The following is a 13,779-nucleotide window of genomic DNA, read 5'->3' as shown; positions in this document are numbered from 1 at the left end:
CAGATTTTCCATCCCCGTCTGGTGCTTTCGCTCCGAGGCAGCGGCCAAGTTGGAAGGTCTTCACATTACCCCGTAAGAGAGTTTTAAGTTCATTCATTAGCACCCATCACTTACTTGCCACACTTTGAAAGACAAACCGGACAAACCCCCTAGGCTGCAGTTGTTGCTGTTACTGGTTTGGAAAACGACCCACTTTTGAACCACAGAAAGGTTGGTCGGAGTCTGCGGGCCTGGGAGTGGGTGTCTAAAGTGTGTCACAAGAGGACCTGTACCAGGGAAAACAGATACCTTCGTTAACAAGAAGCCGCTGATGTGATTCACTCCGTGGCTGGGAACCGCAGACCGTGACACTCGGAGCCAGCTTCCCCTCGGCCTCTTCCGGAGGCAGGCTGGGCACTTCAAGAAGCAGTGGTGATTCTAAAGGTCATGAACAGGGGTCATGTTCAGGACACGGAGTGCGAAGTTTCTTGAGGTCACAATTTTGAGGAAGTATCTGGGACTGTGAGCACTATATCCTTAAGTAGAATTGACCTATGATTTTCCTTGCTCTTCCACTCCTTGTCTGGTTTGGAAATCCAGGTTACACTCACCTCGTCAAAGGAGTTGGAGTGTCTCCTTTTTCTTCTCTTCTCTGCAATCATTTGGATAAGACAGGGATTATCGGTTCTAAAGTATTTGGTAGACTCGCCTATAAAACCATCTGGGCCTTGTGTGCCTTCTTCCTGCTATTTTTATGAGAGCTTCGTAATGATGGAGTTAATGATTTCTTTAATAGTTATGGGTCTATTCAGGTTTTCTGGTCGTCCTTGAGTTCATGTCCTTAAGTTGTATTTTTTTAGGGAATTGACCATCTTATCCACGGTTTCAAACTTAATGGCACAGAGTTAGTCACACTGTCTCAGGCTTAGGAGTCTATCCTTCCAGTAATAAGCAACAAGGGTAAGTCCAAGTGCCCCATCAGCACCCCCGCCCTCCCAAATCAGGGCATGCGTTTGTCAGGGATCAGGGTTTTAGGAACTGTCTTATACTGCTTGCGAGCTAGAGGGGCAGTGGTGGAGAGGTCAGCTCCGTAGTCAAATTGCCTGGATTTCTCTCCTAGTTCTGACCTGGGCACACGTACCCTTAGTTTCCTCCTCTGTAAAATGGGTAGAACCACCAAAGCTAGCTCTCACGACCGTATGAGGATCATAAAAAGTACTTCATAAACCCCAAGGCCTCATCGTAGGGGAGTTCTCATCCTCTAAAACTTTGAACTTAACTTTTCATTTCACAAACTTTGAACTTAGGATTCTTGTGAATACCAACTCAAGGTCCAGAGCAAAAGCGCTTCCACTCTGTCCATTACCACCAACTGGTATTCACAACCACCATCTGTCATTTTTGTCTCAACCCTCTTGGTGCTCATTAGTCTAGAGCAGTAGATCTGCAAGTGGGGTCCCCGGACCGGCGGCAGCATCTGGGAACTTTCTAGAAATGCAGACTCTCAGGCTCTACTCCACATCTACTGAATCAGACACCTGGTAGGTTGGCATAACAACCTTGTGTTCTGACACCCCTTCAGGGGATTCTGATGCCGGCTCCATGTGTGAGAGCCCTAAGTTCTTAAAAACCACAGGACACTACCCACGATCCTCCTGAGTCCTGAGGTGCTTTTAAAACATGCTTACTCCCCGATGATCAGTGAAGGGCAAAATGATAATCATGCAGGCAAAGGAGTGGGAAGAGATAAACAAACATTATAGAAGTGAAAGCTGAGATCATTTTAAAAGATCAATGGACAGAAATGGCAAATGTTGCCTGTTTGTGTGCGGTGACTCATTCAATGATAGGAACCATTCTGAAAATACTGAATCAAGCAGCATCTGAGCTGCAGTCCCCGCACAACAGGCAACAGTTATCGGGACGCAAGGAAAAGGATTCTCAGAATTCCAAGAAAAGCGAACGTAGGGCCACAGGCTTGGCATCAACACTGGAAGCTCACTGGCTTCACGGACATTCGGGAGAAAGCTGGGCACCTGTGGGTTGTGCTCGCCCTCAGGGTGGAATGCTAGCTCGCAGTTAGGGATGTTTCCACAGGTTAGAGGCTCATCCGAATCTAAAAAGTACTGATGCTTTGGCCCATATCAGACAAGAGTAAGCTAGCCAGTTCTCCTGGACCAGGCCAGGAGAGAAGCCAGCCAACTCAACAGCTTTTCCATACGGATGAAACCGGTCTATTTTAGAGAAAAATAGAGAGGGAGAGAGAGTGTAAGAGAGAGAGAGATGCCTGGTGGAAAAGTGCATCAGCAAGAAGTGATGTCAAGTTTTAAACCTTTGGAGGACCAAATCACATTCCCACTTCCATAAGCTTAACATGTAACATGTAACTTTGGCTCTACCAGCAAATGGATCCATGAACCACTGCTGAGAAACCAAATACTTCCTCTGCAATGACTGTATAGTTAAAATTCAGCATTTAAAATGCATAACCCACACCCTGCCCCTGAGATCCAGATTCATTGGATTGGGGTGGAGCCCATTTTTAACAAGCTCCCCAAGAGATACTGAGGCAGATGGTTCCGGACCACAGAGCCATTTGTCATTACCAGAGGAGTCAGAATCGAGAGCAGTACTCAGTCGCTGCACACATTTCACAAACATCGCTGGGGAAAATGCAGGCTGAAACCAAAACACCACCCGCCAGAGCCCCAATTTAGCATTTGTTCCCACAGCACAGATCAGGGAAGTCAGCAGTAAATGAGTAACGTGTTACATAAGTTGCTTTTCTGTATGCAGAACCTTAATTCACCAATGAGAAGTTAAAATCATATAAAAAGCAACAGCCCACCCCCAAAACAAATGCTGGGAAGGCGAAGCCAGGATCTCCCCAGCCCCTTCTGGGAGCCAAGGATAATCCCTTCTCTGTGCTGCAAACCCGACTGGATCACCTTGTGCCGCTAGGCACCAGATCCTTTGGTGGAGGTGGGGAAAGGTGGAGTGAGGGAAATGGGGAGGAAGACAACAGTCAAGTTTCCACATGGGCATGGACACTGGCCTCATCGAGACTTTTCTCTGGTTGAAAACATAAGTGGAGCCCTGTTTTACTTGACTACACCTCTGACCCCTTGCTGGCAAGTTCTGGAACCACAGAACTCCTCTGTCTTGAGTCTTATCTAAGAACCCCGAACCACCTTCTCTCTTTGGTGAAGGATTCCCAGTCTTTTCTTTTCCCCAGCTATCCTAAGACCTAAGATAGTAAGCTAGTTCTAACTAGAATGTTAAAGGCTGACAGTGCTTGGAGAATTTATCAGCGCAGTGACCACCGAGGATGTGAATGTGGGCATGGCAAAGCTATACCATGTATGTAACATACATGTTACTTCTTCCACTGAACCTCTCAGGAACCTCTCAACACTGACCTGGAGCCATCCACTCTCATCTTACTGGGAGAAGTCCTTACCTATCTTTTTATTGCTCCAAGCACCTAGTGTGGTGACTAACCCTTAGGAAGTGCTAAAAAAAAAAAAAAAAAAAAAAAAAAGCATTGAATTGACTTAAATTGACATCTGATGTGAGCCTTAATTGCCACCCCCGTTTTGCCACAGAGCACGTTTCAAAATGCATTAGAGTCACCTGGGGTGCTTGCTAAAAACCCATCTTCTGGGCTCCACCCCAGACTTAATAAGTCAGACTCTATGGGACCGTCATTTTTAACAAGGTGCCAGGTAATCTTAGACACATAAAACATGAGAACGGCAGCTTTAACCTTACAGGGGAATCTCAAGGACACCAATACCATGGGATGTAATTAAGCCAAAGAGCCCTTTGAGAATGCCCAAAACAGAACAAAATAGAAGTAGGTAGCTTCCTCCTCTCTGTCCAGGTACATGCCCAAGTAGAGAGCATTCAACATCGGTGAGAAAAATGAGGCCAATAAGAGACCAGAGACAAGAAAGGTCTAGAGAAGCATTCTGGAGTTAAGAATGGGATTTAACAAGGCCACCTCGGATCCCAGCAGGCTCATCCTCACCCTCCCACCCTGGTTGTGGGGTACCGTGCCCCATCGGCAGATCATGAACCAGAGGGCATCGACGAGGCCCAAAATGGAGAGCAGACGGCAAGGAGCTCTGCCCCACTTTGGAAAGTCATGTGGAATGAGAGGTGCACCTCCATCTAGACTGCTCTACAAGCCTGGCTTCTCTGCTTCACCCTGCAGGCTGGTGGCTACAGTCAGCAATGCTTCTCCTCACACTCTTGGGGCAGCTACATTTTGAGCCGGGCAGAGGACTGCTACCCGCCAGGGTGCGGGGCATCATGCGCAGGTTCCTTGCATCCACACCCAAGAAACCTCAGAAGTTCCCCTCACCAGCCGTCCTCCCCGAGACAGGGAATCCCTCTCCCGTAGGCAGCTGTCAGGGGAACGTCAAACATGGATGTTTATGCCAGGCCTCATTGACACAAGCCCACTCCTCCCCGAGAGATGAATTTTTAAAACAAACAGTTTTTACATATGTTAGCAGGCAGAGTCATGTCAGCATCAGGGATCCCCAGACGGAAACGTGAGTCAATCTGGGGCAGACACTGCTAAATAAATCTTGTTTGGGTGAAATTCCTCTCTCTGGAGAAAGAGGAACCTCAAAGCAGATCGCTCAGATTCCCTGGCAAGATTCCCTAAAGACGCCCCAGCTCTCTGCAGCGAGGCATGCCCTGAGCACTTTGCACTCTGAAGTCACCATCGCTCTCCTGTGCACTTGCCCCCTCCTGGGAGTTCTGAGCCCATCCCACCTGCGTCCCACACCCCTACGCCCACATACACTCAGGTTCCATCCAGGGCATCAGATGTCCCTTCCCTGTTGGGCCCGGGTTGTGCACGCTCATCCCGAGGCTTAGGTTCTGGCAGCTAAAGAGAAGAATGCCACCACCTAGACACACGGGTGTCTGAGAAATGAGCGAGGGGAGGGAACGCGTACAGATGGCTAACCTGGAAGATCCGGGCCGCTAAGGCTTAGTCAAGGAGTAATTTCACTATTAGGGATATGTCAGGTTTGGGAGCTTTAATTACCTGCGTCATTGCCTCCTCTTTCCTTAACTTTGCCTGTGGGCACCTGGTAAAACGGAGGAATTCTGTAACCTTTGCTGGGTTGCTTCCAGGGTGGAAGAAGAAGGTGCAAACCCAACGAATTAGCAGAGGATGTGATCGGGGCAGCATCCAGAACCTCTACAGACATGGGGCCAGATCCCCCAGGCCAGCAACAGATGAGGCGTGAGAGGCTCCAGCTTAAGGACGGGTTTGGAGAATTTCAGTCCAAACTGGGTCTGAGAAGAGGGGCAGACCCCACCTTTCTGGGCTACACTGTGGAAGGCTCAATGAGATTGAAAGCATGCTCTTCCCTGGGAAGTGCATGCGACCCCAGAGAGACACTGGCCCTCTGGGGACATGAGTCTCGGGTCCCAGCGGGTGAGGACTTGGGAGCTGCCTTCACAACAGAGGCTCGAGAGTGGTTACCATGGCCCTGGGTATGTTCAAGTAGACAGAAATTTTCAGCCCAATTACAGGCCTTGGCTGGAGCACCAGTGCCTTGGCCTCCCCCCATGGACAGGTGTCTCTAACCAGTGTGGGCCTATGACCAAGGCCACACGGCCCTCGGTGAGAGAGACAGAAGGAGAATTACTACCTAGCTAAGAGTCAGGGTTGTTGGGGTGGGGGTGGGGGTCTTATGTAGCTTCCTAAGCTGCATGAAAAGCCCCAGACACAGGAGGGAAAGACAAGCCACGTACCGAGCCCGTTCTCTGCCAATGCCCCATGGTTGACACCACATTCGGCCAGTTCTTGTTCTCCTACATCATTCAAATCCAAGCCAGGCTGGTGGGACCCGTTTCCAAAGTGCCTCTCATCCTTCTCGGAGCCGGCGTCCCCATTCTCCATCCCATTCTGAGCCTTTTTCAGAGGCATTATCTGCAAACCGCTGGGGGTAGTCCTGTAAGACACCGTCTTGGTGGCCCTGTCACCTCCCGCAGGGGGCTTGGCTGAATAGCCTTTTTTTGGCTTGGACAGGGAAGGGTTGATTCGCTTCCTTTTATGGGAAGTCCCTTTGCTCTTTCCAGATTCTGAAGGTCTGTGGGAGAGTTTCTCAACCGATGGGCCTCGGCCGTCACGCAGGAGCTTGGAGGCGCTGGCCTGCTTCCCTGACTTGATCCTTTTGTCCTTGGACATGTGCAGCCCGTTGAATTCGTCGATAAACTCCTCACAGTGCAACAGATGGTGCTCTGGCTCCCACGTGTCCTCCGTGCTTCCGTAGCCTTTCCATCGGATAAGGTACTCCCATTTCCCTTTCTTGTTCTTCCTCTTGTCTACAATCCTTTCGACCTGGGACACAAGATGAGAGAGCCAGAAAAGAGAGAGGAAAAAAAAAAAGGAGAGAGGAAAGAAATCAGTCCCAGGCAACAATAGCACAAAGCCCACACCCAGGACAGAAGCACCTGCCCAGCCCTGGGGCGAGCCATTCAACACCGGAAGCTGACACTTCCAGGAGTGTCCAAGAAGGCTGGTTTATTTTAGGACACCACTGAATGGAACCAGAGGCCCTCGGCCATCCCCTATGACAACCATGTGATGCCATGCCTGGCTGGTGGCATCTGCCTGTCCATCCAAGGCTTACTCTTGCTTGAAATCACAGTGCGAGCTTTCACTAAAGGTCTTTATTCTTTTCATTGCACCAAAGTAAAATCAGACATATAAAGACCAATTTGGTGTGACTTTTTCACCCTTACTTATGGTAAGTAACATTTATGGAGCACTTACATGGTAGGCACTATGCTAAATGTATCCTTATTTATAATAATACAAATGCTTAGGCACACTCATTGGCCAGGTACTAAATGCCAGGCATGGATGGTCCCATTGCATTTTCCCTGACGATAACCCAGTGCAATAGGTATTCTTTCTACCTCCCGTCTATACTGAGGAAATGAGGGAGATCAGGTCACTCAACCAAGTCCCAAGCTGGTAAGGGCAGAGCTGGGATTTGACCACTCTCACCTCCAACTTATTTCCTTAATCACAAGCTACAAAAATCTTCCATACTGACCCACACTGATTTGAATTGACAAAGCCCAATATCCCTCCCTGGCCCCTCCCACAGTAAGCTCCCCCAGCCTACAATGCAGGGCTAAGAGGTGAGACCTGAACCTCTATCTGTCTGGGTCTAAAGCCATGTGCTACTGTCTACGTACCTTCAAAGGTACGAAAATCTGCCCTGTCTTCAAGGATTCTCATGGAAGAACACACTTAGAAAAAAGCCAGTCCTGATGCTAATAACTGGTCCGTTGAGGGGAAGAATACATGAGGGTTCATTTATTATTCTTTCAACTTTGCCTTAGATGTGAAATTCTTTAAATTAAAAAAAAAAAAAGACAGAAAATTCCCAATACTCTACACCCAAAGAGCTAAATTTTAATGAAAAAGTGAAACAACTACATTCAAAAGTTCATTACATTTCAATGTCAACATAATGGAATTCTGGCCACGTGAAATTAATGAGTGAGGAATATACCCTTGAAACTCATGAACAGAAAAACCAGGTCAGAAGGGAGAAGTGAATACAGGTATAGTTGATCATTTTTCAAGATGGGTACTAAGTGCATGAGGGTTCAATATATGACTGTTTACGTGTACATGTCTGAATATTTATGTTTAAAAATTTCCACAATAAAAAGTAAAAAAACGCTGAAAAGTGAGATTGCCTCCCAATGGCTGAAGTACAACAGAGGCTATGCAAAATAATTAAATGATTTTCACTGCTCTGCACTTAATAAATATGCAAATGACTAGGCCATACTGCCTCTTCATAACACTGCTTCTTCAGAGACAATTTAAATGGTTTCCTTAATTGATTTATCTACAATCAAATTGGCCTATTTCTATTAAAATTCCTTTCCTTACAAAATGCTCTGTGAACATCTGTTTTAGATTTATTACATAATTTTTAGATGTATCACACAAACTCTATAACAGTTTAAAAAAGTAAAACCATGCCAAACTAATCCAACTTCCCAATCTCTGGATCAAGGAACGGGGCAGGTTGAGTTTTAATTTGTGATGATGCTTCAGAAAGTCAGGAGTGTTTCTGGAAGAGTCTGAAGCCTTGCACATTTGGAGGTCTTTCAAGGGGAAAACGCTCTGCAGGTTTATAGAGGGAGGAAGGTGAACAGCACCCTGGCCCTACCTGAAAGAGCAGCATTCTCAAGAACACCAACCTAGGAGTATCAGAAGAAAGCCCAGATATTTCTCAGGAGCTAAGGGATTTGTGTTGGCATGGAGGTTTCCAGCTTCAGAAAGCATATGAAGAAACTTTTTCCCCAAGAGAAACTTCTTCCCCAGGATGAGGCAGAAAACTATGTTAGACAAACAGCCAACACAATGGATACATGGGTAGGTGGATGAATGAATAGATGGGTGGATTGTGGGATGGATGGATGGATAGAAAAATGGATGGCTGGTGGATGGATGGACACATGGGTGGAAACTGGGATTGTGAGCGAATGGAAGGATGGATAAATGGGCAGATGACTGGATTCATGGGTGAAAGGGAGGGTAAAGAGGTGGGTTCAGAAATGGATGGGTGGATGGCACTCACTCATCAAAACAAACCTAGTATAACGCTATGGAACAAGACTATCTGGTTTAAATCTCCTGTAAGCCTTTTATTATGTGTTCTTAAGCAAGTTAAACCTCTTTAGGCCTCATATGACTCATCAAGCAAGGGGGAAATAATAGCACCTACCTCACAGGGTGGTTGTGGAGAATATATAAATAAGTAGTTTTTCATTCCTTAGTAAAGGTCACTTAATCTTGCGTATCCTCCTGAGAATACAAACCTTGGTGGTATCTAAAGACAGAATGTTTCTCCACCCTGCAGCATATGACCCCCTAAGGATATCAATTCCTCCCTGGGAAGGAGAGTCAACCTACTTACTTAAGTCCTTCTAAGTATGGGAGACAGCTATGCCGAGCAGCCTTACTCAAGAAGACTGGGGAGTCAGCAAGGGCACAGTGTCCACACAGCTACTGAGGGCCACACTGCGGGTGGGGGGCTTCGTTTCTTCCCTCCCAGCTACTCGAGGATTGAGTCACAGAGTCACAAATCCAAACAGAAAGGTTACTGCCGCCACCTCTGGTCCCATCCACAAAGCCACTGGGTGGCTTGACAGCCATTTCTATTCAAATTAACCCAATACCAACAACAAATAGTATTTCTTTAAAGATCTTATTTATTTATTTATTTATTTATTTAGAGAGAGAGAGAGAGAGTGTGTGTGCACAGGTGAGCAGGGGGAAGGGCAGAGGGAGAAGGAGAGAATCTCAAGCAGACTCCACACTGACCATGGAGCCCAATGAGGGGCTCAATCTCACCACCCTGAGATCATGACCTGAGCTGAAACCAAGAGTTGAATGCTTAACCTACTGAGCCACCCAGGCGCCCCCAACAACAAACAGTATTAACAAAACCATCCCTAATAGCCTGAGGTGTGCGGGGAAACTGTTGGTTCTGCCACTTTCTATCCACATGACCCTAGGCAAGTTGCCCAACTTCTCTGGGCTTCAGTCTCCCCATCTGTAAAACAGGTTCATAAAGCCTATTTCTTTCAGGTTCACAAAATGAACTGCTCTTATTGAAAGACCAAAATGCTCACAAGGAGCTTAGAAGAAAGCTGGCTCCGAATTTCCCATCATACTTGGAATCTGTAATCTCCAGGGACCTAATTTCCTTCTTTACATCCCTGTATAGGTTTTCTGACCCTCTTTTCCTCTTCTTCTCAGGAGATTCTCAAACAGAACGAGAATTCTAATTTGTGCTGGTGATAACAAAAGCCCACATAATTTAGGACGTGATCTTGCTAAGATTGCAGCACTCTCTGTCTGGGAAATCCTTTCTTCCCCTTAAGGTCTCCCAGCCTCTTCCACTATCCTCTAACACCTCACACCTGCTGAAAACACAGACCTAGGCCTCCAGGTCCACCCTCCCCCTCACCAGCGCAAGGCCTCCTACACTCCCTAAAGTCCAGTCCCTCCAAATGGAGACAGTCATCAATTCCCTCCCCTTGTAATTACTGACAAACACATGAATGATATTAAAAACTTGTGTGTTCACACACACCCACAGCTCCTTTCTTTCAAAGATAAGCAATCTGAGACCTTGAACTATTTCTCAGAGTTCAACCAAATCATTAATTAACATTTACTCCCTGTGATCCCAGCCAGCATGAGACACTCTCCTAGGGCAGGCGAGGGCAGGGAGCTTCCAATGCAATTATGACCACCACCGCAATGATGAGCGGATGGCTTTCTCATTAGGAAAAGTAATGATGATAATCACCTTTACTGGTACATGCTGTTCCAGGAACTGTGCTGAGCACTCATGAGGTTTTAGACTTCACCTTCATACCCAGGCCAGCAGCTGGGCATGACTCTCACCACTGGACAGGTGAGAAAGCTGTGGCTCAGAGAAGGTAGGTAACTCTCTCTGGATCACAGAGTCAGTAGGTGGTGAGTCAAGATGGGACCCCTCGCTCGTCAGACTCCTCAGCTGGAGTCCTCAGCCCCCGGGACACACCTCACCAGTGGGAAGCCATCGGGCTGGGGGGGGGGGGCACACAGCCCTTAAATAAGCCAGCATGAAGTCACATGTGGTGACAAATGACAGTGAAGAGAAGGTGAGACAGGAAACAGTGATGGAGGGAACGGGGCCACTCTGGATCGGATGGGCAGGAAAGGCTCCTGCGAGAAAGATCAAGTTAAGCTAACACCGAACAGGGCCTTCGGAGGTGGAAAAAATTTGAACCAGGGAGAGGCCTTTCCAAGCAGAGAGAGGTCACTCCCCACCTTCCTCTTCAACCTTCCACTAGCAGGCCAGTCAAATAATACACCACCTCACACGCATCCAGCATTTATAAAGTGTCAGCCGCTGCTGTATGTGATACCTATAGACTGACTATATATTATACACACGAACTCAATCAATCTTCACAATCTTCACAATCTTCACCCCAACAAGGCAGGTCATTTTATTCTCTCCTTTTTTTAAGAGAGGTTAAAACTGAGGCACCCAGAGGTTAAGGCCCTTGGCCAAGACCCTACCTCCGACTATCAGCAGAGAGCTAAGACTTGGCCCAAAGCATCTTGGCTCCAGACCCCACGCTTTCAGTGAGTGCACTATACCCACCACCCACTTCTGTCCAGTGGGCCCAACCTGGCTGAGGACCCAACCTGACAGTGTATCTACAGCTTAAGATGCTTGCCCTCAGTGCTGCCAAGGTCACAGAAGACCAAAAGCACCTTTACGTGCCTTCGGAGTAGCCTCCTGGGCCTGACTCTCCTTGCTTGCCATGGGGGGCCTCCCTCCCCTTCTGCTCCAATTCTCCATTGGTTCAAATGGAAACAGACTAATCATCAATCATATTCCTATCCCAGCTTCCCACCAAACAAAAACAGCATATGAAATTACAGTAACTCAGAAACCCAGGGTGACCAAAGGTTTTCCAGACTCTTGAAGGAATGCCTCCCACCCCAGATGGGACTGGATTGATAAACTTTGTGTTACTGAGACATGATTGCCCTGTGAATGCCAACAGCAAGAGCAAGAAAGAGTAAAGGAAGAGGCCCATGCCTGCTGTGTGCCCATACATTCACCAGAGCAGCCATCCCTACACATCCCCAGATTCTGGACCTCAAGCCCCACACCTGCAAGGACCTCTCTCTGTATCCTTTCAATATCCTGGGACAACTTCCTTGGGGGTAGAAAGGCACAGGGACCCCATCATTAAACTTGGGGTACGAGGTCCTCAGCAAGGATAAAGATAGGACAGGTCCGGGAAGCAACTAGGTATGGACTGTTTCAGGTCAGGAAGACTGATTGTTTCAGATTATCTCATCACAGAAGGCAGTATAAATAGGCAGCGTTTCCCACTCAGTTCAGCAAACCTACACTAGAGAAATAGCTGCTGGACCAAGAAATTCGGCTCAGAGCCATGTGATTTAAGCTAGCCTCCAGATGAGAGTCTGAGAGGGGAATTCAGTAGCATCCAAGTGATGAGGGACCAAGAGGAATTCCCACACCCCTCAATTGGAAAACACTGACCCAGAGAGATCTCCTTTTGATCACGAACACACAGGCAAAACCTGGCAACAACATCCGTCGCAGACACATTTGTAAGAACTTCTAAAATGTATCAGAACACGATCATCACTAAAGGTTCTCGGAAAATCGTAACTGGGAAAAGCACTACTGCACATTTTTACATAGGGTTTGTGCCGTGTTTTCAAAGATGGCAGAAAATATGAACTCTGTTTTTAGAAGAGAAGGAAAGGTAAATGATGAAATGAAACCAACCGGTTGAGCAGGAGACTGAAATGAAAGACTCATTTACATAAGAAAGGATGCAAGGAAACCAAAAGAAAAACACAAGCAAAGAAATAAAATTCCCATCAGAACCAGGAAAGGACAGAATCAACATGCAGAAAATCAAATCTTTGAGAGAGACAAGGTTCTTGAAAAGCTTTCCAAGGACACAGCAGTTTTTAAAGAAAACCTTAAGGAACATGAGAAACAAACATCCAGGAGGGTCAACAGAGATCCAACCAAGGTAAGTCTGGTAGAGGGAAGAAACCAAAATGGGACAAGAACTCGAATAAAGCCTACCGGAAGAAATCTCTGTCTCTTGAGTCTGTAGGTCAAGGAAAGATCTCAGTGATGGGGGAGGCAGAGGTTGAGAATAAATTGACTTTATTTCTTTATTCCTATTCTTGCAAAACTACTCTTTTTTAAGATTTTATTTATTTATTTATTTGAGAGAGAGAGAGCATGAGTTGGGGGGAGGGGCAGAGAGAGAAGCAGGCTCCCCGCTGAGGAGGGAGCCCAACACGGGGCTCCATCCCAGGACCCTGAGATCATAACCTGAGCTGAAGGCAGACACTTAACCAACTGAGCCACCTAGGTGCTCCACAAAACTTAATTTCAAAAAATTAAACTCCTCACTCTCACACCCCAACTCTCCCTTATCCAAAATGATAGGGAAAAAATGATGCAGACTTCAGAGAACATAAAACACCAGAATAAACACTGAAAAAAATAAATATTGTAAACTTAAGAATTCTAAAACCATTGAAGTGGGCCTTCAGATGAAAAGGAAGGAGGAAGACATCTCATGTGTTAAGGAACAGAATATATATAACTACCCATTTAAAAAATGACCTTGAGGATCCTGCAGTGCCAGAAAATAAGAAAGTATTTAAAAATTAAATAAATAAGCTCCGAATGATGGGAGAACGCCAAAAGGAACCAACTGAAAGAGCTTCCAGTGGCCAAAGCTAGAACAATTTGAATAAGAAAATAAATAGTGAGAGTACTACATTTATAACCCAAAGAGTAAAATATATCCATGAGTTCATTTGATATAAATAAATGAATTACTTATCAGAAGTTGCCTACAGGCCAAATCTGGCCCAAGGCCTGTTTTAAAAATAAAGATGTATTGGAACATACTCATGCCCATTCATTTATGTATTATCTATGGGTGTTCCAAGCCACAAAACTAACAGAGACTGCATGACCCATAAGGTCTAAAATGTTTGCTATCTGGCTTATTACAGAAAAAGTTTGCTGACTCTGGAATAAATAAACAAACGGAGGAGAAAAGACCAATATTCTTTACAAAAGAATCCAAATAATAAATGTAAAAAGAATAAGGCACACAGAAAAAATCACTACTGGAATACCGCAGAAATAATTGCTATAGATAGAT

General features: G+C 46.3%; 1 protein-coding gene across 1 annotated transcript in view; it reads right to left on the bottom strand.

The window, feature by feature from the left end:
- CDYL2 (chromodomain Y like 2) overlaps positions 1–13,779 on the bottom strand; it is a 155,158-nt gene that overhangs the window by 43,411 nt on the left and 97,968 nt on the right. The window contains exon 2 of the mRNA XM_045890692.2: positions 5,758–6,346. Coding sequence (XP_045746648.1) covers positions 5,758–6,346 — 589 coding nt within the window. The remainder of the gene's footprint in view (positions 1–5,757; positions 6,347–13,779) is intronic.

Source organism: Mirounga angustirostris, unplaced genomic scaffold (genome assembly GCF_029215605.1).
Source record: "Mirounga angustirostris isolate CCGP_5_RB_7025 unplaced genomic scaffold, mMirAng1.0.hap1 SCAF_16, whole genome shotgun sequence".
Lineage (NCBI taxonomy): Eukaryota > Metazoa > Chordata > Mammalia > Carnivora > Phocidae > Mirounga > Mirounga angustirostris.
Note: the sequence above shows the minus strand (reverse complement) of the source record. Positions and strands in the feature narration are given on the sequence as shown.